Source organism: Plectropomus leopardus, chromosome 11 (assembly GCF_026936395.1).
Source record: "Plectropomus leopardus strain MGB_pleo_1.0 chromosome 11, ASM2693639v1, whole genome shotgun sequence".
NCBI lineage: Eukaryota > Metazoa > Chordata > Actinopteri > Perciformes > Serranidae > Plectropomus > Plectropomus leopardus.
In genome coordinates this window covers 15,246,849-15,270,084 of record NC_142186.1, presented here as the reverse complement: position 1 = coordinate 15,270,084, position 23,236 = coordinate 15,246,849, and the positions used below count along the sequence as shown (strand labels likewise).

The 23,236-nt window shown below is 39.2% G+C and overlaps 1 protein-coding gene across 2 annotated transcripts in view; it reads right to left on the bottom strand.

Moving 5' to 3' along the window:
* Nucleotides 1-23,236, bottom strand: part of LOC121945717 (F-actin-uncapping protein LRRC16A-like) — a 109,186-nt gene that overhangs the window by 75,926 nt on the left and 10,024 nt on the right. For both annotated transcript variants that reach the window (XM_042490014.2, XM_042490015.2), the window contains exon 3: nucleotides 2,999-3,049. In XM_042490014.2, coding sequence (XP_042345948.2) covers nucleotides 2,999-3,049 — 51 coding nt within the window. The remainder of the gene's footprint in view (nucleotides 1-2,998; nucleotides 3,050-23,236) is intronic.

Genomic DNA, 23,236 nt, shown 5'->3' with positions numbered 1-23,236 from the left:
TCTGAGCAAAGCCAGAGAAGAGGAGGATAGAGATTTTCTGCATGAATAGAAAGATCTGAAAGAAAGCAGAGAGTGTGCTAAAACCAAGTCAAACAGACATATCATGTTTCATCATCTCATGTGTAAAGAACTTCTTATTTCCACAAATTCCCAAGACGTCCGTTCATTAAGTCCCATAACTTCTTTGGAAAGTTGCATTAAGACTTTAGTTCTTATCTTGTTTTAAAACAGGAGAAACATCCAAAGTAAGGAAGATAAAGTACAACAGAGAGGTGTGAGGAGGTATAGAAAAGGAGAGCGTGGAAAGAAAAAAAACAGAGACAGACTGAGACACACAGTAGAGTCGAGGAGGGTTGTTGAGGGGGGTTAGTTCTTCATAAAGCAGGTGTCTAATCCCTCCGGGTCACAGGAAAGCATACAGATAGAAAACAGATGCAGAACCACCTACATAAACAGATCCTGAACCTGCAGCTCACTCTGAAAACCTATGACGTCATGTGAAACCGGGTCAGCCCGATTGTTTTTTATGGCCTCCTCTACCTCCAGTAAACCAGTGAATCAGTTTTCAAGCTACCGATCAATCACCTACACTGTCCCTGAAGGTATCTTATCGACTGGAAGGCGTGCAGCTATTTAAAGGACAACTGCAAAATATTTCCTGGACCTGGTCCAAGAGATGATGTTATGTTATCTCGTGACTTGGGGAAACTATTATGAAGAGTTACTCTTTCTTTCCTACCAGGGGAATCTTCAGTCAAGATACTGCAGGGAAATCACCAGTCAGAGGTCTGTTTCCATATACAGTCACAGCACTGGGCAGTTTTTGTGACTCTGCTCTTTGGTTTCTTTGGAGTCTGATGATTAGATGTTTTGCAAAGTTTTTTGCTGCTGAAGACACCAACTTATCAGTGGTATTAATCAGATAATATGAAGGATTTCTCACCTATGGGGACTTGAAAGTTGTTTCTTAGACATTCCATCTGCTCATGAATATCATGTGATATGACTGAAAGCTCAAGAACAATTACTAATTACACCACACGGTGTGACTGTTTTGCCTACTGCTGCTTCCAAGGTCAAAAATAAACTGAGGGAAAAGTCTCAAACTCCAACACTGAAAATGTGGACCTAACAAATGATAGAAATTGTTGCATGTAGAAAGACGGAAAAATTATATTGTTAATAATAATAGGTCTGTTTCAGTGGGTATGTATGCAAAGGGAGCAACCTAACCTTGAAAGCAATCTGATCCATAATTGCTGCCATGTACTAATTCACCACATAATCGTTACCATATAACAGCCTTTTTTTATGTCAATGTTTTTCTGGTTACTTGCTTGTTTTTCTTTTTGTTCTGTTATTTTGCCTTTTGTCTTTCTTTTTTGTTATTGAATATGATTGATGGTGATGATGATGAAACCTTTTATAATAAAAATTAAACAAACCTTTGAGATGTATAAAAGAACAATGAACTGAGAAATTCAACTTTTCAAAATGCTCTGAAAAAAATATTTGAATACCTGCATTTCCAAGACTACCGGGCACAATCTGTATGCTGATGAAGGTCATGCAAAATGATCCAGTGCTCTAAGGGCTCATTTTTACTTCCTTTAGCCATGAAAACAGATCTGATCACTTCAAGCATCGTAACCATCATTGCCCTCATACTTCCATGCATCTTTATGATTGCATGGATACATCGTAGATGGCACTAGATGACAGAGTCAAAGGTTTCTGACAGCAACACACACAGAAACAGTGGACGAGGTTGTAATAATGTACCTTTTAATGGAGGCTGTGTTGTTAAATACTCGGGACATGGGAAGGAGAATTATTTTCAATACATTACCAATCGCTCTGTTCAGTGATTTTTCAAATGTCTCTGTCATGTCCTACAGACATGCTTCGCTTAAACTATGATTTCCAGTGGTACTGCTTTGTTTTGTCTATATCCGTAAGCTTTCAGAAAACATGCACAAACATGGGCAAAATGACATACAGAAAGATCCCTCTGCATCCATATATGTATCTTACCCAGAGCATAGAAGAGCATTAAGACATTTTGTCAACTGCGTTTTCAAAACACAAAAATTAGTGTTAAAATCTTGATTTGTGATTTCTACACAAACCAATCTTACACCTAGATGTACAAAGATGTGTACAAAATGTATTTCTTTAAGATGTATTTCTTTACATGCTTTAATAACTGGACTCCATTTTATATCCATTTATCCATTTATTTAAGTTTAGGGTTGCAGGGTGCAGGTCAGTGGGTCAAATCAGAGAAGCTGAAGTCTGATGTTAAGTTTAATCCTGGCAGTAGAGATAGTATTAGCTGTGAACTGCTGCTGCCTAACGTTTTATTGAACATCTGCAATGCATTACTGACTGCTGGTTTTCATGTGGCAGAGGTGACAATGATGCTGGTAAAGATGATGACAGATGTTTCATTGCTGGTGATGGTGCTAATAGTTAGCATCTGCGCTGCATTACGCTATGGCACCGCTGTTCAAAAAACCGGCATGTCAACCAGCTGTGTCACTGCAATATAACCAGAGCTACTGCTTCAGCTTTAATCCACCCTACTCTACTACATACACAAACACTGACTGGGATGGCAAAAGTGCTGAGCTGGGGAAATGTGTGGAGGAGGGCACAAAAATGCTTATTGCTCTTACTGAGTGAAACATCTAAAGAAAATTAAAAATGTACACATTCTTCCATGTTTTTTTCCAAGAGGTTAGAGGGTTAGAGGTTAAGGTTAAAGGCTGATAAAAAGACCAGAAAATGACACCCACTAAAACTGGTTTTGTGTTCGGGATTGCAGGATGAGGCCCCCCAAAAATATTCTGAAGTTTTTTCTTACATTCCTTATACTTTCTTACATCAAGATATATTTTACAATATTTGATCACCTAATCTTTTATTTATTGGGTGTGGTTTACTGGTTTTCATTGTTGTTCCTGGAAAAAACTGTGAATTCCATTGCTGCTCTTACCTTGGTGGGAATGCGTGCTGTCAAGAGGTAGGCTCGGTGAGACGCAAGGGCCTGAGAGAGAGAACAGAGAGAATAATGAGCATGCAGCTGTAAATATACACTCTGACCAACAAGAGCAAGAAAATGACAAAGAGCACAGAGAGCTCGCCTATTGACTCATCAGGATGAAAAGGCTTGTGACTGTAAATCATCTCAGTCAGTATGGAACGAGAAAAAACATGACAAAGACTCTTCTCTACTTGAAAACAAACATATAAACACACAGTGACATTTACAGAAGTGCCTGCTCTTTAACAGCACAACCCACTGAGATGCTTATTACATGTAGCTGAGATGCCTTTGTTTTATTGGGCCACCCCTCTGTCTGCTGAGCGAGGCCGTTATAGGTCACTGTGTTGTTCCTATTAGTGTCATTCCTGCCTGCTGAGCAACCTGGACACCGACCGCCACTGTTAATTAGAGCACATGGTGAGGATGAAGTTTCTGTTGCTGCTCTGTGAAAGAAAAGTCAAGGCTTGAGGAGGCCATAACTGAATGCATAAACTTGACATTCCTATCCTGACAAGCAGCCCTGAAGGGTCATCATTCTTCTGGTTCATTCAGAGCGCTGCCTCTGAATGTGACACTGTTACAGGGATAATTTGCACAACTCATGTAATTGAGAATGTGTTAACACTGACCGAGACATCTTTTAAACAAGGATTCCAGTGCTGCGTAAACTGAACAATCCAAACCTTGAGTCTGCCTGTATAACTGAATATTAGCATAACAATCTAAAATGCTGTTTTGGTGTTTAAGTGCAGGTTTATTTCAATAACTTTTCCATGCGTTTGTGCAAGAATTAGTTGAGTAGGTATGTGCGTGTGTGTTTTTGTGTGTGTGTAGCTTCAGCGTAGCTAGTGCCGCCTCACGCACATTTAACAACTCGCTCCATGTTTTTCATGTCCAGGGTCCTGGTCTTTCTTATGCCATCCTTGTACTTGTCCAAGTGATGTCAGAGATTAACAAATCTGCTTTTTCCTGGCATTACGTGAATTTACGCCTCAACTAAGTACTGTAGAAGCTGCAACTCAGCTCAAGTCTGATGTTAACCACACAGAGAACAACATTACTTCAAGTTACGTGACCATATATTCTTTAAATATATACAGGTATTTATGAAGCAAATTTCCATGAATTAACCAAAATGTTCTGGGTTTATTCATTTGTCCCAAACTTCTCCAGGTCTGGAAATAGCTATTTTTCCAATTCCAAGACTTTGCAGGTTTTTCATGACCATACCAACACAGAAAGTGGATTATCAGTGTGTTGTAATCCAACTGAAGAACAAAGGTCAAAACAAACAACAAGTTTAAAACCTTTAAAACCAAAACAAGTTCATTGCCTGCTACAGATTGATATTTAAAAGTTGAAATCATGTGTAGGATAGTCAGTCGAGGCTTTTATTTTACACCAGCTGCCCAGCGTGCTGCCTCTACCTTCATGTGCCATGACACTGTCAAATAATAGCACAACACAACCAAGGCTGACCTTTCAAACGATCAGACACTGTGTTCTACCCTCTTGACAAAAAACACCCTTTGATAGTAAGCAAAGGCATTTCCTCTGTGCCCTCCATCATCATAGCTGAAACCTCATGACCCTTGTAGCGAGCCATTTCATTGGTCTTTCCTTTCACTCTGACCGGCATGCTGGAATAAATCTGTAATGTCACAAATTGCATAAAAAAGCACCTTACGTCTCAAAAGATAAGCAACTTAGGCCTGCTGGTTTTCAGTGCCTTGACGTAAAAATGAAGAATGGTCACAAAGGAAGAGAAAATGCCAGTGGATGAAACAGGGAACATAAGGATAAAATGAAGAAATTAAAAAAGTGGGTTTAGAGCAGATGAAACATGCGAAATGTAGCATGTAACAGCAGGGGAGGAAATGAGAAACTGAAAGCAAGGAGACGTGTGGGAGCAGAGATTGATCAGAGGTGAGAGAAAACTGGAGAGAAGGCTTGAAAGCAGAAGAGGGAATGAAAGTAGTACAAAGGAGGGATGGGGAGAGAGAGAGCACACTGTTACAAACAAGCACCAGATAAACAAGACTGGCAATGAAGCGCAGGGGCGGGAAGAAAGATGAAAAAAAGGTGAAAGAGCGAAAACAAGATTAAGGAAAGTCACAGTCTCTTTTTTTGAAAGATGTGATGACAGAAACAGAGGGATGAGCGTAGAAAGGATGACAGTGTGTCCTGGCCCTCTGAGGCTCAGCTCCACAGGCAGGGTCTGTGTGGTTTGATGTGATGGAGACAGACAGGCAGGACTGTGTGACCAAAGATAACCTCTCCTAAAGAGCACCAGTCACCACTGCTACGGTCAACTCTCCCTCTCTCTTTGTCTTTGTCTAGTTTCTGCACAGCAGCTCTCCTTTACATACTATGAGTGTGCAGATATGATGGTGATGGAGTTTCACTTTGAAAGATGAATTAACATTAGATGAGTTGAAACAAAGGTCTTATTTTGATAGTTTATTGGCCATCGGTTAAAATTGATTTGAATTATTGATCTGAAAAATCTGTATCTGAATTCTGTAATTGAAAATCTAAACTGGAATTATTCTTTATTTTATATTTTTTGGGTTGGGTATCATTTAAAAAATGAAGATACCGGTTCCAGGAGCAGTATGCTTAACAATACCGATACCAATAGAATGCTTTATTTAATACCTTTTTTTTCTTCACATCATTTTACACTCATCATTTGAATGGAAGCATTCAGTTGCATATGATGAAACAGGCGTGTAGAGCAGCCATACTTTCTAACATTGCGGGGACAATCAGGTATGCTGAACTGCCAACTCCGTCAAATATACTGTGCTCAACCACACCACAGACTGTATGGGTGGTAGCTGCTGAGCAAGTCGGCCAATCACAAGTAGCATTAAAATCAAAGATAATTGCCGTGATCAGCTGTGAGCAAAGCCATACAAATAGCCATTTTTTCTAGATCTATGTACAAAAAAGGTATCAAAAGTAGGTATCATTTTAAGTTTCAAAACTACTTGGTTGTACTGGCCTATTTTGGTTGATACCTTAAATGTATTGAGTACCAATATGCAGCCCAATATACTGCAGTATTAAAAACAAAGAAAAAGGAGAACAGTGGTCGGCTTGATAAAGAGATGATGTTCTGCTGTCTGTATGAACTCAGAAGTAAACGAAATGTAAGTATGCAATTTGTGGGAATAAGAGTTTGGTTGCAGAACTTCCTCCTTTTTGTTTTCCATACAGGGGAGCCCACGTTGTGTGTGTCCGACAGCACATGGTTCTGGTTTTAGTTCTTTACAACAAAAGTGAAAAATGCCAGGTTTTATCTAAAAGGACTCCTGCACATGAGTGAGTTTTCCAGGAGCTGAATAGCTGCAGCTGCAGTCACAGACAGTAATGACCAACCTGCTGACTCTGAGCAGAGGGGAGGAACCCACTGACCACTGAGGCTTCAAATGGTCTGCTCAGTTTAGAGAAGTTAAATCATTAAATATTTGTATTATGCCTTAAAGGACACTTTTATGTCTTTCTGACAAATTGATTTTGGTGTGCTGTATAACTTGTCTTAAACTCTGATTCATGTTGCACATATTTCAGTTTATCATCCTCCCTCTTCCTGTCAATGCGTGACTGCCCCTTCGCGCTCTGCCCGAGTTCACTCCATCTGCTCTTTGGAGTGGACAAAGCCATAACACCCTCCTGTTTTTTGGACCCCCCTCCTTGTTCATAACTGCCCTCCTACCTCTCTCTTCGTCTCTCTGTCTCTCTCTCACTCTCTCTCTACTCTATCCCTTGGACTTAAAGCCTCAAGCCTTCCCTTCAGCCAATGATTTCACAGAGACCACCATCCCGCCTTCAGCTCCACTCAGCCAACCAGATGGCAGCAGCATTGGAGCATGTCTACAAGACCAGAGAGAGCATCTGCTATAACTCTCTCTCTCTCTTTCTCTCACAAACACACACACACACACACACACACACACACACAGACACAGACACAGACACAGACACAGTGAGAAAGAGAGAGAGGGAGCTCACATACGAGATAACTGCCACAGGCTCCAAAGCACCATTTGTCTCCTTGGCCTGCCACACACAGACACACACACACACACAGACACACAGACAGACAGACAGACAGACAGACACACACACACACACAGACCTTAGTTTAGAGCATTTCTGAGCCAAAATAATTTAATTATGAAAATTTGACACAGTCTTTTTTATATTGATGAATAATATAATATCTAATAAATATTAAACAGAATGCAACACACATTGTCTTCTTCACATTCACCATCACACACACACACAAACACACGCACACACACAAACACACAAATACATACACACACATACAATCACAGACAACTGTGCAGTCCATTCATAGTATTACCATTCCCAGATTATCTTTTTTTCTGTCAGTCAACCCCACCTACCCCCCTCCAATTGACCCAACACATGTGCACCCACACACACACACACATTGTGTAACTATGGCAACAGCTAGCTCATACTGCGCACACACACACACACACACACACACACACACACACACACACAATTTGTGAATACATATACGCACACACTCAAACACACTGATAGACACTCACACACACATGAAAGAAGCACGCCGCAGTGCCAAGTCTTGCTTGAGAATGTCAATGAGTTTTCAGCCCTCTAAACAACACTCACGCTGGCCTACAGTTATGCTCAATCTCTGTAGGAACAGAAGCAAAACAGAGCAGTGTTTCATCTGCACTCATTCAGCTGTGGCAGCACTCAGCCACAGGAAATTTACCCCCACCAAAAAATGCTTTTATTCATCCATCATGTCTTGGGGTACATTGAAGCCTTATTATATCGATCTATCACATCCATTCCTTTAGTTGGGTTAAATTTTTTTTTTTTTTTTGTTTTGGTGTGGGGGGCTAAGACACAATAAAAAAAAAAACATCATCTAAAATACCAGCTACCAGTGGCTCAATGTTTGAATATCTTGGAAATCTAAACATAACTAAACAAGTTCCTTGCAGGATAAATAAAATATACTCCTTATGTCTACTTGTGCACTTACAAATGTTTTAATTACAACTTGACATTAAGGACTATTGCATGCAAGGCTTTTGTAGGCCTAAGTATTAACACAAAAATAATACTACTTACTCAAACACTGCTTTGTCACCTTTTGACCCACTGGTATTTATGTATACGACTATACCAAAGAGTAAGAAAAGGTACTCAGCACACCTGATGTGAGTGGATATTGATCAGTCACAGTGGTAAATCTTCCCAATGGCAGGGAAAAAGTTGGTTGCTAAAAATGGTATCGCACCCCCCACCTGGCAGCCTACAGCTCATCTCGTAGATCAATCAGAATTGTTACTTTTAAACACTCAATGAATGCCACTAGCGCCACTGCAAACACCACGTGTTTGTGTTAACTGGGTGGAGATGGGCTTATAATTCACAACTTCAGGACTGCCACTGGTGATAGAAGATACCCAACCCTACTTGAATGCGTACAAAAAAAAATTAAGACCTGGGTTTCATTTATTGATTAATCACTTGACCATTCATTGACATTCCAAAACCAATCCACACCAAACAATTGCAAAAAAAGAAAGATTTATTGATTAGGAACACAATCATTTATTGCTCAACTAATACAAATAGGGAGGAAAAACCCAGCCGCAATTACATTTATCCTCACACTGCTGCTGACACAGACTCTTTATTGCATAACTAATGCTAGCATGTCCTGCATGTGCATGTGTGTCTGTGTGTAACATTAATGAGTCATGATGTGCCGGCTGCAAACTGTTAACGCAGCACTGTAGTATGAGAGTATTTTTAGGGCTATGCAGAAAAAGAGAGAGAAAGAAACAGAACAAGAGAGAGAGATAAAGGGACACAGAGATCAACAATCGAGACAAAGCAGAGTGGACACCAGAGAGACGGAGCGTGAGACAGTGCGGCTGAAGGGCAAAGTGAAATGACTTAATAGATTCTAAGTGCTGTTTTGCTGATAAGAAGCCAAGATTTAAATCCAATCACAGGGAAAGATATTTAATGAAGGGGAAAGTGTTTAAAAGCCGTTTCATCTCTGTTAAAACCAACGCAGCTTGGATGACCCCATCTTAGCTTTTAATACACTGAAATCAATCAGCTCACCGTGGATCCAATGCAGTGGATTTCTCTCCCCTTATCCTGCACTTCTTTGCATTTCCCTCCCACTCCCTAATCTCTTAATGTCCTCATCCTTCTTTAGCTCAATGCTCTCTTGCTGTATGTTTAACGATTGCCTTAAAACATACTTTGTGATTAAAGAAGGCTTCAAATGGCGTAAAAAAGGGCCATGATGCCCGTTTTTGATGCCTATGTGAGACTTTATGCTGTAGGATGTATGTCTATTGGATAATCGAGCCATTACTGCACAGAGAAATCCATTCTGTGGGAGAAGAAAAATGGTCCGTGTTTTTTTCTTCCCTGTATTCTTGTTCTCTCTGTCTTCCTTATCTTAAATTGGATGCCAGGTGGACTTCACCTTGAAGAAATGCATACTGTGCATGAGGTACAGTCATCACACAACATGCTAACAGACTGTAAAGTGTAACCTGAAACTGTTTTTTGCTCATTTCTTTCTTGTGGTGCATCTTCCCATACCTTCTCCCTGTTTTCTTGTGACTACATTATGATTATGCATATGTTGCATGTGTTTGAACGCGGGGTGCGTGGGTGAATGTATTCAATGAGACAATAGAGCAGAAGAAGCACGCAAGCACGCACGCACGCACGCGCACGCATGCACACACACACACACACACACACACACACACACACACACACACACACACACACACACACACACACACACACATGCGCGCGCACACGCGCGTGCACACACACTGTACTGCTTTAATCTTTGAATAATCAGGGATGGTGTAACAGAGAAGCAAGACTCTCAAGGCTGCTGCTCAACAGGCGAACATACAGCAGTAATTATATAAGTACTGTACTGTATCAGTCATCAGGTTAAGGTCTTCACATGTTATTTTTTTTGGTTTTGCATGAGAAAGACTTTAAGGATGAGGACAAGCAGGTTGATTTTGCAAATTTGCATCTGGCTAACCATGCCAACAGCGTTAAACAGAAGCACACTGCCAGTTGCCTGAGCTTTTCTTTGGGAACTTGGATTCACTCTTATGATACTGCTGTTCTTTTTTACTGCTTGTTAACTGATTATTATTACCATTATGCTGCTGTCAGTGTTGCTGGCGTCTGTCTATAGGCTCTGTTTGGGTTGGTGGCATTTTGTATGTGGTCTAATTACCCTCAGGTCTCCTTCAGATCGGGTCTCTTTCTTTTTATGAAAAAGAATTTATGCTTGAGAGGTTTGGGTAGTTTATCCAATTTTAGGTCGGTTCCTGGGTCTAGATCCAATTTGCGTCAAATATTTTGGACCCATGACGACTTTCACTGCAGGCAGGGATGAAGTTAGAGACTTTTCTTGAGAATGTATTGAACTACTAAAGTTTATGTCATACCTCGGGCTGCACCGAGAGTAACAATTATTTTCATTGTCCATAAATCTGTCAATTAGTTTCTCAACTAACTTATTAGTTGTTTAGTCTATAAAATGTCTTAAAATGTCGAAAAAACAGTGTTTTCCAAAAATGATTTCCTTAAATGTCTTGTTTTGTCGACGGCCCAAATATATGTTTACTGTCATGGAGAAAAAAAACAGAAAATATTAACATTTAAAAAATTGGAATCAAAGAATTTTGACTTTTTGTCAAAAAAATATATATATACTCAAACCAATAATTTGGCAATCAAATTAGTTGGCAATTAATTTAATAGTTTACAACTTATCATTTCATTGTTGCAGCTCAATTAATACTGCACGTTAAGTTTGCCTTTTTTCCAGAAATTATAACTAAAATTTCGCAGTTGCAGAACTGTACCTTTCATACAGCCATCGAATCAGTCAAACATCCTGAGAATGACCCTAAGCACAAATTAAAACTGTTAATCCTCTCTGCTGCAGAGGAAGCCCACTCCTCTGTTTTCCCGCCATAGGCCTGCTGAGGGAATTGTCTCCGACGCCAAAGATAACCACTTATATTAAATGATACAGTGAGAAAACTGAGAAAGAACCTCAATTCGGCTGACACAGGAGAGATCACCACACTGGGATCGGCTCTGAGGCCAACTTGAACTTAATCTGGTTCCACAATAAAACCTCCAAACCGCTCTAAAATCAGGCAGAGAAATAATTTGTTTTACAATACATCGATTCTCCACTGCCAAGACAAGCTGCTGACAGTGCAGCTGAGGTCTGGTCCTGTAATGTCTGCAGACTCGCACTGCGCCAAAACCACAGCACAATGCAAGTATGTCATACTCTTTCATATTACAGCATGGTTCAGGGAAAGAACAGCTAATATGATGTACAACTTGGTCTTTCTGCAGTCTCAGACAAGAAATACATCAAGATATCTGGACTCTCCTACCAAACAGTATAACACTATCAGACACCACAGCTGCCAGTTAGCATCCTTACATGGCAAGTAAAGACATCCCTTGGTCTCAAATATTAATAGAATGGTTTATAGGATTTGTTGGAGCATTACAAAACACTACAAAAAATAAAAAATCATTGCAGAAATGCTTAATAATGAAACATTTTTCAAGGGAAGAGTCTCCAGATAGCCAGGCTGCTAATCACTTTGCCAGGTTAGTTTTTTTTTTCTTTCAAATTATGGACATCCCATTTTGGAGCAAACCATTCTCGGCAGTGCAAATCCTCCCCACAGCAAAGCCGCAGCCAAGGAGAGAATTAAGAGAGAGACATCAATTTCCTTTTATCACTGCCCTGCTCATCATTATGTGTTTTACTGCTGAGGAGACGAGCGTGGCGGGGGAACAAAGGCGGCTGACAGTGGTACTTCCTGAACTCATTTGATTGGCTGGTCTCATCAGACCACAGCTGCAGCGAGCTGAGGCATGAATAAATGTGGTGTCTGATTATATTACATTTTCTGCTTTTATGCTTCCTTTTTTATTGCTATTGTTGCTTGTTTTGTTTTCAGCTAAAATATAAAGTGTCAGCGAAAATGCACAATGTTGAATAATAAATGAGACGTATATAGTTTGATGATTGAAATATATGGAAGCACTTTTGAGGCAGTAAAATTCAGCTGCTGACAATTTGTCCTCCAAGTGAAAACATCCCTTTATATTGAACTAAATACAGCCCACAGCAATTCAGTGTATTTCAACATATACATTATTTCTGCATGCTGCCGTGCATGAGTGTCTCACTAGGCTTCAGTCCACCTCCCAAATGTGTCCCACACAACACAACTGAGGCTGACCAAGCGTTCAAAGGGCCGAGCAGAGGGATTAAATGATTGTGCTTTCAGACTAGGATTATAGTCCAGGTTGGCAAAACGCCCTCCAACACTGGATAGACATCAGGGTTTTTAGAAACTGGACTCTGGTGGGAGTGATAGGGAGGGGATACCTCTTAGAACAGTGTCAGCCTGCAGGGCGTCCTCTAAGAACCCCGTGTGTCTTTAGGTTGCAGAGATAAGGAATAATCACAAGGGTTCACTCATTCATCAGCATGCCAGCCAGACACAATAGGGAGGAGGTTTGTTATGGTGTGTGCGTGTGGGTGTGTAGCTATGCGATGGTGAGCCAAGGTTTTCTGGGTAAATAGGATATCACTGTAGACCACAGGGATGAAAGAGCGGGACAGAGAGAACCGCAGAGAAAGAAACAGAGAGCAGAGGTGAAGTGTTTCTTATTTTTCCGAGTCAAGTAACAAAAAAAAGCAAAGTGGAGAACCTCCTCAAAGTGAAGTACAGTGCTTTGTCAAGGAGGGAGACGCAGACAGGTATGACAGAGAGAAGAAAAGAATGACAGAGACAAAGGCAGAGCAGCGAGAGGGGAGGAGGGAGGGGGATTTTGTTCTGTTGGCATTACCCACGGTTTCCCTGCGGAGTGGGTAGATAACATCAGTCGGCACTAATAACGCACACACAAACACACACACTCTGTGCTGAACACTGATTCCAGTGATAAAAAACACAATTAGTGTGGTTTAAATCATGAATGATATTTCTCCTCAAGTTAAGCAAAGGTCCTCTTATCGTGATTAGATTTATATAATCAAAGAAAAAAAGGATCAAAAGGACATGTAGATGATTTTAAACTAACACTGGGTTTTCTTTATTGGCTCTAGTGTGACACTGTGCATCTCAGAGGAATCAGAAAACAGAAAACCTGAGAATTGGGAAAGTGCCTTTAGGGTGAATCTCGCTTGACAGGAAAAACAGATAAGTTTTAGTAGAAAAACAATATTTTTATTTTTACCAAATTAATTAATACTTTACCCATAAAATGATCATTCGTATATCAATTACTTATCCTGAGTTATGTTGAATGCATGAAGAAAACTTTTATTTCTCCCATGCCCCAATAAAGAATCAAGCAACAGGGAAAATTCTTGATGAATTGAAAAAAAGGGGCCAAAACTACAGTAACACTGCAGCCAGCACCCCTGCAGTATATAATCCAAGTTTGACTTAACCAGTCGTATGCTCAGTACTTCTCAAACTCTTTTGCTTATTTTAAATACCACTTTTTTTGTTTTTTGTTTTTTTTGACTGGATTTTTGAGAAATACTGTTCATATAACTGAATACATGAAGACTTGGATTATACTGTGTGCATTAGTTGTGTAAAAACTTGAAAAGAGATGTTTTGCTGTTTAAACATAGTCCCCTTTTATTCCGATTCATCAAGCTTCTTTTTTCACTATGGAGAAAAACAGTTCTCTTCTCAAATTCTACATAGCACAGGGTAATTGATCATTTTGTACAAATGATCATCTTGTAGGTGAAGAATTTATTTAAGCACAAAAGGTGACATGTCTAAATACTGTGACAACCACTGAAGATTCTTCAAATATTCACTAAATACAACAATGACTCTCAACGTTTAGGAAAAAAAATAGGAGAGGAAGGCACTGCTTTTGTGCAAAATCCTCTTATTTCGGCAAAACAGTGTCGAGGCAATGTGTTATATTTAATAGAGTCAGGGTTATAAAACATCAATACTCTGTTCAACATATTGCTGATCTGTCAAAATCCACACTCATGATGAGCACACCCACACATGGAAACATGGACACACATCACTGCTCACAAAGACCCAGAACACAGTGACCTGGGAGGGTATTTGCTTCACTGTGTCACTGTTAGATCTGTATACTATATGTAATAATGTGAAAAATAATATAAAACAATTAAAGGGAATAAAGAATAAAATTATATGAAATAGAACAATGGAGGAACAGGGTAGAAGGTTAGCAGCTGGCAGAAGGCAACAATAAAAATGGTAATACAACATCAACTGCAAGGACGCCATAAAAACAAACCATGCGGCAAAATCATATGACAGCGCTGGTAGAGAAGTCAGTTGTTCTCCTGGTGAATAACTATGTGTGTCCCTGCTGTCTTTGACAGAGTCCTTTAATGCAGAGACAAACTGTCCAATATCATAAACACACTTCCACTCTCCTCTGATCTGTATTGATCTGGTTTAAAACTCAGGGTCTGAATAATCCTCAAGATTAAAATATGGATTTAAAGACTTCAGTCATACGGGCAACCAACACGTCAGGCAAGCCCCTCCGGAGGAGATTAATTATGCAGGTTGTCTTATTTTCATCACTCAGTGTTTTGACAGAAAACATTGCATTGATTAGGTGCGATTGTTTTTGTGGCTGTTTACTATGACATAGTGCGCAAATGTCATTATCATCCAATCAATGCTGACCGTTGCCGTGACCTACAAACCCCATTCAATTACATCCAACAAGAGCAGACCTGACACTGTACCAAGCAGGCCACTGCATTACAGCACCAAGCAGCACTTTTCCCACAGTATGACTACACAGAACACACAGGAGAAAGGACCAGTCAGACCAGTTCAGCATATTCACATGGAGCAAAACTGCAGAATTTGAACAAAACTCAAACTAACTGTCATTAAAATAGGAAACCAAGACATCAGGATCCTGTGGTTGAATGTGAACCCAGACATATTGGAAGTCAGCACTATGATATTCAATTATATTACTGAGACTGTCTGAGTGACGATGACCCTGACCTATGAGATAATGAAGATGAATGACTGTGGGCGGGGCTTAAATAGAGCTAGGCTGTGTAGCTGGTTAATATCTCTCCAGGGAGGATTTTGTAGGGCATTATGGGCTGGAAACATGCTAAGCCTTGCTAGTAAAAATCCTATATTGCTTGGTGGAGACTACAACACAGAAAGACTGGTAGTCTGTAAAACATGACAGTTAGTGAACAGACTATAGGACATAATCATCATGCTCAACCTGATTCTGACAGCTTCACTGGGAATGGTTTCTATCTATTATGGCAAAGGATTTTCATGATGCATACACAACTGTAAGTCCCTTTGGACATTTGAAATGAATGTATGACATAGGCAATAACACAAGCTGTTGTGTACAAGTTTACTAGTGCATACGTTGTGTTAATAATGAAAGAGGCTACAATAGAGCTGACAAATAGCCAATTTAACATGATCTATTTTTGAAATTGTAGGCTGATTTTGTTGAACTGGAAACAGAAAAACCCACCAGCCTACCTATCTTTATTGAACAATGTGATGAAACATTTTCATTGAGAAAAAAATCTTTTTTCATTTAGAGGAAAAGTAAATGTGTTCTACCTGACCTAGAAACCATTTATAGAATATTTCAAAAACATAAACCTATCAATGTTTTTTATAACACTGTTACCTACAAGAACATCAGGACTCGTATCAAACAATTATTTATTTATTTATTTAGTTATATTTTTGCCTGTTTGTTCTTTTACTATGTGTGTACATTTGTATGTGTACATGATCTTCGCATATTTGTTCAGAGAGATTCTATATGTGAAGTTTGAAGGAAAAAACACTGACATAAGTTTATTTTTTAAAAAAGTTATAATAGAGGCATAATAAATTTTTATGAAATCCTATGTGGATTTTACTGAAACTTTTATTTTGAAAGGTACACGTCAACACATTTGGTGTTTTATTGTTTTATTGTTACATTATTGATATTACCCTCTGAGGGTTTCTTAGTGTTCCCAAGTGTTGTTAAAATATTATTATCGTTCACTGGGAAGGTATGCATCTTTTTCGCTTTGTTTACCTGTGGTGTTTTTATGTGAAGTTATTTTACAGAGTAAAGTGAACGTATTAATGTTTTTAAATTTTGGAGCTAAAGGTTTATTTACATTTATGCATAAATCTGATTATCTGATTATTTAAAAGCAATTTGTTGAGGAGTGGGTGGCAGAGCTACCATGAAGCTAGCATCAGCAGAGAGCACTGTTGGGGCCATGTTGTGCAGCATTTTATGCATGGCTATTTTAAAAGAATATTTTAGACAACAAATGTAGTTTGGTTATTAATTTAATTTGTGAGAACTGGATTTATCTTTTTGTAACATTACTGTGCATTATGGTCTCTTTTTGTTCTCATCTTTCTTCAGGAGGTCACAGAGTGCATAATGAAAAGGAGACTGTGTGAATGGTTTGTTTCTCTACAACTACAAAGCTGCTGCCATGTCTGGTGCTTGCCAATAAAGTGCTTAAAGACCATGCTAGGGAGTACAGTCCTTGTCCACTATACAAGGCACACACACACACACACACACACACACACACACACACACACACACACACACACGCAAACACACAAACACACAAACACACACTCAGCACCAACCCCACACAAAATTCCTCCTAATTAACCAGCTCAGTCAGCTGAGTCTGATCCAGCACATTACAGAAACCAAACCACTCAGAAAGAGGCTGAGAATAACTGTCTGATAGCATGGTGTGAATACTTTGTGTGCTAAAATTAGACTGCCTGACTAACCTAAACTAGCATCTGTACTCAATCTACTCTGAAACACAGCTGTGGTTGAACTGGTCACAGTATGACATGGCAAATCAAGTTGAGAGGAAATACTGTGAGATGTTGTTTTAGGTTCATCCTATTTAAATGGAACGAGAAGATAACACATTGCTTTAAGCAGAAGTAAAGAAGTGTAACTAATGAGATTATTGCAGACTGAAAGATTTAAATATATCCATATTTTGATCTGTGTGAGGGAAGAAACAAGTCACCCTGATGTTTCACAGCTGGACTGAACTATATTTGACACCCTTGCCTCCAGGCAAGGTGGATTCAATTCTGCCAAAAGGGACCTTTCTGTGTTGGTGTCTCCTGCACACAGCAGGTAATAGGTATTGGAGACTCAATTCATCAGGTATTACTGTCTCTAAAAGAAAAGTAGGTTACTTGAAGGTCCAGTGTGCAGGATTTAGGGGAATTATTGTCAGAAATGGAATATAAGAAGTAGGTTTTGTATGTTTTTGTGTATAATCGCCTGAAAATAAAAACTGATGGATGTCCATTACCTGAGAATGAGCCTTTTATAGTATCTACATAGGGGGTGGGTCCTCGTTTATGGAGATCATCATGTTGCACCGCCATGTTTCTACACAACGAACAAACCAAACAGTGGCTCTAGATAGGAACATTCCGGTTTTCTTATTGGCCACTTTAGTTAGCAGCTCCTCCGACAAACCAAATGCCAGAGAAACACTGACTGATGTGAAAACTGCTTTATTCGTTGTTTTTACTAGTTTTAAATCACCTCTGTTTGTTTTGGAGAGGAGGTGGATATTTTGGCTCCTGGTAAAAACCTCCTGAACAATGAACACAAAAGAAATTCTAACCAGTTTCATCAATTTCATCTGGTTACAATCCTCACCACTTGATGACACTAAATCTCCAATCTTACAAATTGTTTCTTTAAGAGTAAAAAATCATATTCAGTTTCACCTTAATCCTCTTCAGTGTTGTAGGGCAGAACATCACATTACAACTGCAATTCTAAGAGTGATTGCGGCGGTCTAATCTAGTCCATTTGACAAAACACAAATCATCAAAGACAACGCTATAGTGGACTATACAGTCACTGCAGGATGTACTCAGCAGGGAAACAGTGACCTGTTTGACACATTTTTTCTGCCTGGTTAGCTCTGAATGTCACCTCAATTATGTTAATAATCACCACAGCATTGTATGGTAAAAAACACAGAGAACCTTGAAGCAGAATTAACCATTTAATTGGCATAATGATTACATGCCAAACAACATAACTGTTTGAACTCCGGCTGAACCTCAGTTAAAGGACAAAGAACTGCATTTCTGAGTTCACTCGACCAAGCAAAGATTCAAATACATACTGTATACACAAAACGATTCCCAACCTCAAATATGAAAGCAAATCTAAAAGGGAAGACCCCTGTGAGGTCACTGTGGTTTTTGTCAGACTCTGCTCTGACCACAAATCCCAAAATACAAACACCCGCTGACTGACTTAGAGAAAAAAAAAAGAAAAGTGGAGGGAAAGAAAGATTAACCATGACGTTGCCTGACACTTTAAAAGCACATAACAGCAAAACAAAATGACGTTCGCTTTCCACAGAATGGTGAACTTTAACATGTTTAGCTCTCTATTAAAAGAAGGATCGTATATGAGTCTCATTGCAGACAAGAAAGCCCAACAATGCATTCAAATTTAGGTCTTTAAAAAATTAAATACATTTACTACAGCATGTACTGAGACATGTGACAAAACTAAATCACTGCTGCACTGTTACATAAGCAAATTTCACATTGGATCGCATAAAAAAAAACACAGTAAATTGATCGTAGTGAAGCTCCACCATTCAAAAAAAATCATGAATATCATGTCAGCTTCCATAAACACAAAAGATCGGCATGTTTCATATGAAATGATATGAAACAGGCCATTTCAAATAGTTAAAAAGCATGGCATTTATGATCATCTGTCTTTCTCAATAAAAATGATTCACTAATAAGGATGTTTGTCCTACCTGTGATGTCATAAAAATATCAGTTTTAACTAAATGTAAATTCAAGTGATTCTAGGATGTTTCAGTACCAAGTTGAAGTACTAATAACTGTTTCGGCTAGGATAATCATGACATACACTTTTCAATGAACCCATGCCTGTTTGTAAACCACCTAACATACTATAAACATTCGTATTTCTTGTAGGTCTAATGAAGACTGCTGATTGCTCCACCATAAAATACTTTTCTATCTCCTTTTTCAATGATTCTTTTCCAGCACTTCACTCATAGATCATCATTCAGTGATCGCTGGAAAGTAATAGCAACCAACCATGCAGAGCTAAAATAAAATGTAAAGGCAGCAATAAAGTCACAGCTATTTTTAAAACTTTTCTGTAAAGAAAGTAGTCACACTACGAAAAACTCCAACAGCCTGCAGCAAAGACTGGATACCACAGTCTGTTATAAAAGGGAATTTTAAATGTGGAGGATACTTGCTCTGCAGCCTTCAAGGAAGGTGGTTTTACCACCATTAACAAAAGATACCAGTGCAGGTTCCCATGAGAGGACATTACAGGTGATTATCAGGGAGTACAGAACTGGGTCACTTCTATTTTCTCACTGCCCCTAATGACAGACCTCCAGGTTAATGAAAAGGAGAGAGCGGTGGCGGGAAAGACAATCTGGAAAAGACTCTAGGCTTTGGTCTGTTCTCCCATGTAAGCATGGTGTTCTTTTCCACCATGGGACTATATTACAGTGCATTTAGTCTTACAGAGGTGACCAGAAACATTAAGAAATAGTTGTGTTTTAAGAAACAACACTGGATCACAACACAGAGAATTTGCAATGAAACACAATCATTTAATATATATTGTTCTTTTGTAACAGCGTGGTTCTCATCATTTTGTTTGACTTAGAAATGGCCACATTTTCTTCTATTAAATTATGCTTCAGTAAAATGACCCCATTTTCTACAAAGCTAAAATCTGCAGAGTCATGTTAGGACAACCGGCACATTTGAAGAATTTGGCAGGGAAAAATACAGAAAGGTCACTACAGTTTCAGTTTTTAAAAATCCACTCTACAAACTTTTTTATATATACACAACAGATTTAGGCTGCATCCACACTCGTCTTCTTATTTTAAAATGCATAACTATTGCTGCTTTTACACCTTGCCTCCTAACTTTGTTCTCCAATTGGGCCTAATCTGTCTTGGTGTGTCAAGCCAAAAGATTGTAGCTAGGTCAGCATACCTTTTGTAATTTTACCCCATCTCTCTAATATTTTCTATAACCAAGCAACTAACCACTAGACAAACCACTTCCTGTTTACACTGTCATGTGATATGTGTTTTCAGGCGTTAGTATAGACAGAGATTAATTATGAAATGGTGCTAAAATGCTCGCGTTACCAGAGATCATTTTCATTTTAAAACGCCATTGCAAAATGAAAACATATGAGTGTGGATGAGGCCTTAGTTTTCTCAGAGACCAATGTGTGAAGTGATGAGGGGTGATGTGTGCAAGTGTGTGCTAAAGACAATGAAGGTCAAAATCAGGACAAACTGAGGGAGAGAAACGGAATACATTGTGTAATTTATGGCGGGACTGAAGAAAAGACTATGGTTTAAAAGTGGAAAATCACACTTGAAGACAAAACAATATAGAGAGCTACTTTGATGCACAATTTCTCAATTTAATTTTAAATGCACTGCTTCTGATGTGGTGACTAGACAGGATCAGTCCACGTTTTATCATGTTGTGTCTGTGATACAGAAAACCCCTAAGGCTTGATTTTGAGTGACACAAGTCAGCAGCATGACAGATTATTCTCTACAGTGTGAACACGTCAACATGTAATGTTGAGCTTCCTGTTGTCGCTCTTAACATAAAACCATTGTCATCACTTGTTTTTTCTGAATGCTGACACCACGCAGTCAGATATCTGCTTTACCCTTTTCACCATCTTCAAAGTAAAGCGAGAACTAGATTAAAATCTGTGTTACTCTCGATCTAATTGTGTTGATGTGTAACAGCTCTGTGCTGTGTTAGTGCCACTCCCACATACAAAGCAAACAATGCGATGCAATAAAGCAGTTAACTATTGGTGACAGTCTCTGGCTTGGACAAACACACACGCCCATACACTTTCCTTTATTCACACGAGGAGATCAAGAGGAAGTTTGACACTGCGCCAACCCTCCAGTGTTGTACTTTTAAATGGGAGCCAGGGATCTGTGAATGAGTAACACTGCCACATGAGTAATAGCAGGACAACAGAACACATTATGATCTTTGAGTCTGACAAAATCATGGGAGTCAAGCTGTTCCTCCTTTTATATTATAGATTTATATTGAATTAATTTATTTTGCAATGCTATTAGCAACCCTTTACTTCTGTAAAACTTTTATTATGATGATTTATAGTACAAACTTGTTTTTCTCTGTAACTCCTCTCTTTTTACTCCCTCCTTCCTCTCTGGACTATACACTACCTCTCCCCCCTTCTTCCTCCTCCTCTCCCTTCGTCTCTTCCCCGGGGTGTGTTTGATGGACTGATGTTATTATCTCTACCTCCTTCATCCCTCCGTCTTCAAAGGAGGGAGATGACTGTATCTATCAAGCTTTAGTGTGCTTAAGAGATGCCTCGGGCACTGTAGTGCTCCACTCCCAGTCTGAGTGAAGCTCCGCGGGAAAAAAAAAGGAGGGAAAGACTTGTGTGTATTTGACAGACAAGCAAATTGATAGAGGAAATAACCATATTACTCCCTTCATTATCGGTGTAGTTTACACTGCAGATACATTCCCTGCATTGTCTGAAGTAAATCAAACTGTATGTGGCTGCAGTAAGCCGACGAGAAATTCAATAAATGTCAGAGAAAAACATTAAATGTGGACTGTAAATCATAGTGGGAGATAGATCGGTTATGTGTTTGACACTTGCGGGGATTAAAACTTAGAAATAACACAATGGAAAGGGCATAACAGACAGCTAGACGTGTCATAATGATATACAGATGCTCAATACTTATGGTATAGTCCTTTAAAATCTCTAATGTACATTGTCATGGGGTACAATATAATGTAAAAGTGGCTTAATAAGACAACTCTTTCACATTAATACGGTAATGTCTTGAACGGTACAGATTAGATAACACACCCACTGGTGTGAGTTTCACTGTCAGTCACAGGAAGCAAGCAGCAGAGCAAGTCAGTCAATTAAATTAGTTACTTTTTATCTTCTGTTAGTCAAACAGATTACTCTGCTCATACAGCTTGAAAGTGCTAGACATCTTAGGCAGGGGATACACTTGCCTTTATACCCTGTACCCTGTGTAGACAACCGGCTCTGTCGTTAACAGAATTTGTATACTTATACATATTCCTGCAATATAAAATTGCACTTCCATAAGGCTGAAGGACTTCCTAATTCAGATTTTAAAAAGAACAGATTATACAACAGTTTTTACAGGATGCACAGGAACCCCAGTACAAGTTAAGTGATCTTCTTCACTCTTCAGTAAAATGGTCCTTTAACATTTTGCTGCATCATGCTGGTACGCTTCTCAGAAACACCACAGACTGTGTTTCACTTTACAGTCAACATTTGATTATAACATCTGATCTAAAACTATTTGTGAATATATTTTTCTTTCATCATGTCTAACATGAGATACGATTACACTCACAGGCTAAAAGTTCATCATGTTTGTTTTCTCTCTGAGCCACTTCCTGTATAATTGGTCTCTCAAACTGTGTTTTTCTGCAGACCAACAAACAGTGGTTTATTTGTTCAGTCCGCTCAAGCAGAGCGCTGATACAAACTCACCGAGTCATTCTCATGCTCTGCGTCTGGATGAAATACCAGAGCCACTCCACTGGAATTCCTCACTTCCCAGTACTGACTCCCACTTCTTTGCATTGTTTTGCACTACTATGCCTCTGTTTCCAGCTCCCACATGATGACATTGTTGTCATAACCACGCCAAGAGAGTCATTGCCAAAACGAACCCTTGACTGGACAAGATTACAAAAAAAAACTTAACTAATGCCTATCATATACTGGTAGACTTTGAAAATACGTTTGGAAGACTTCAGTCTGACACCCTCTCCCATCTACGGACAAATTGAGTTTTTAACAGACTATAAGATTTTGCAAAGACTGGGGATCTTGCACGGTCACTATTTGCAAGACTATTACCAGGTGCCT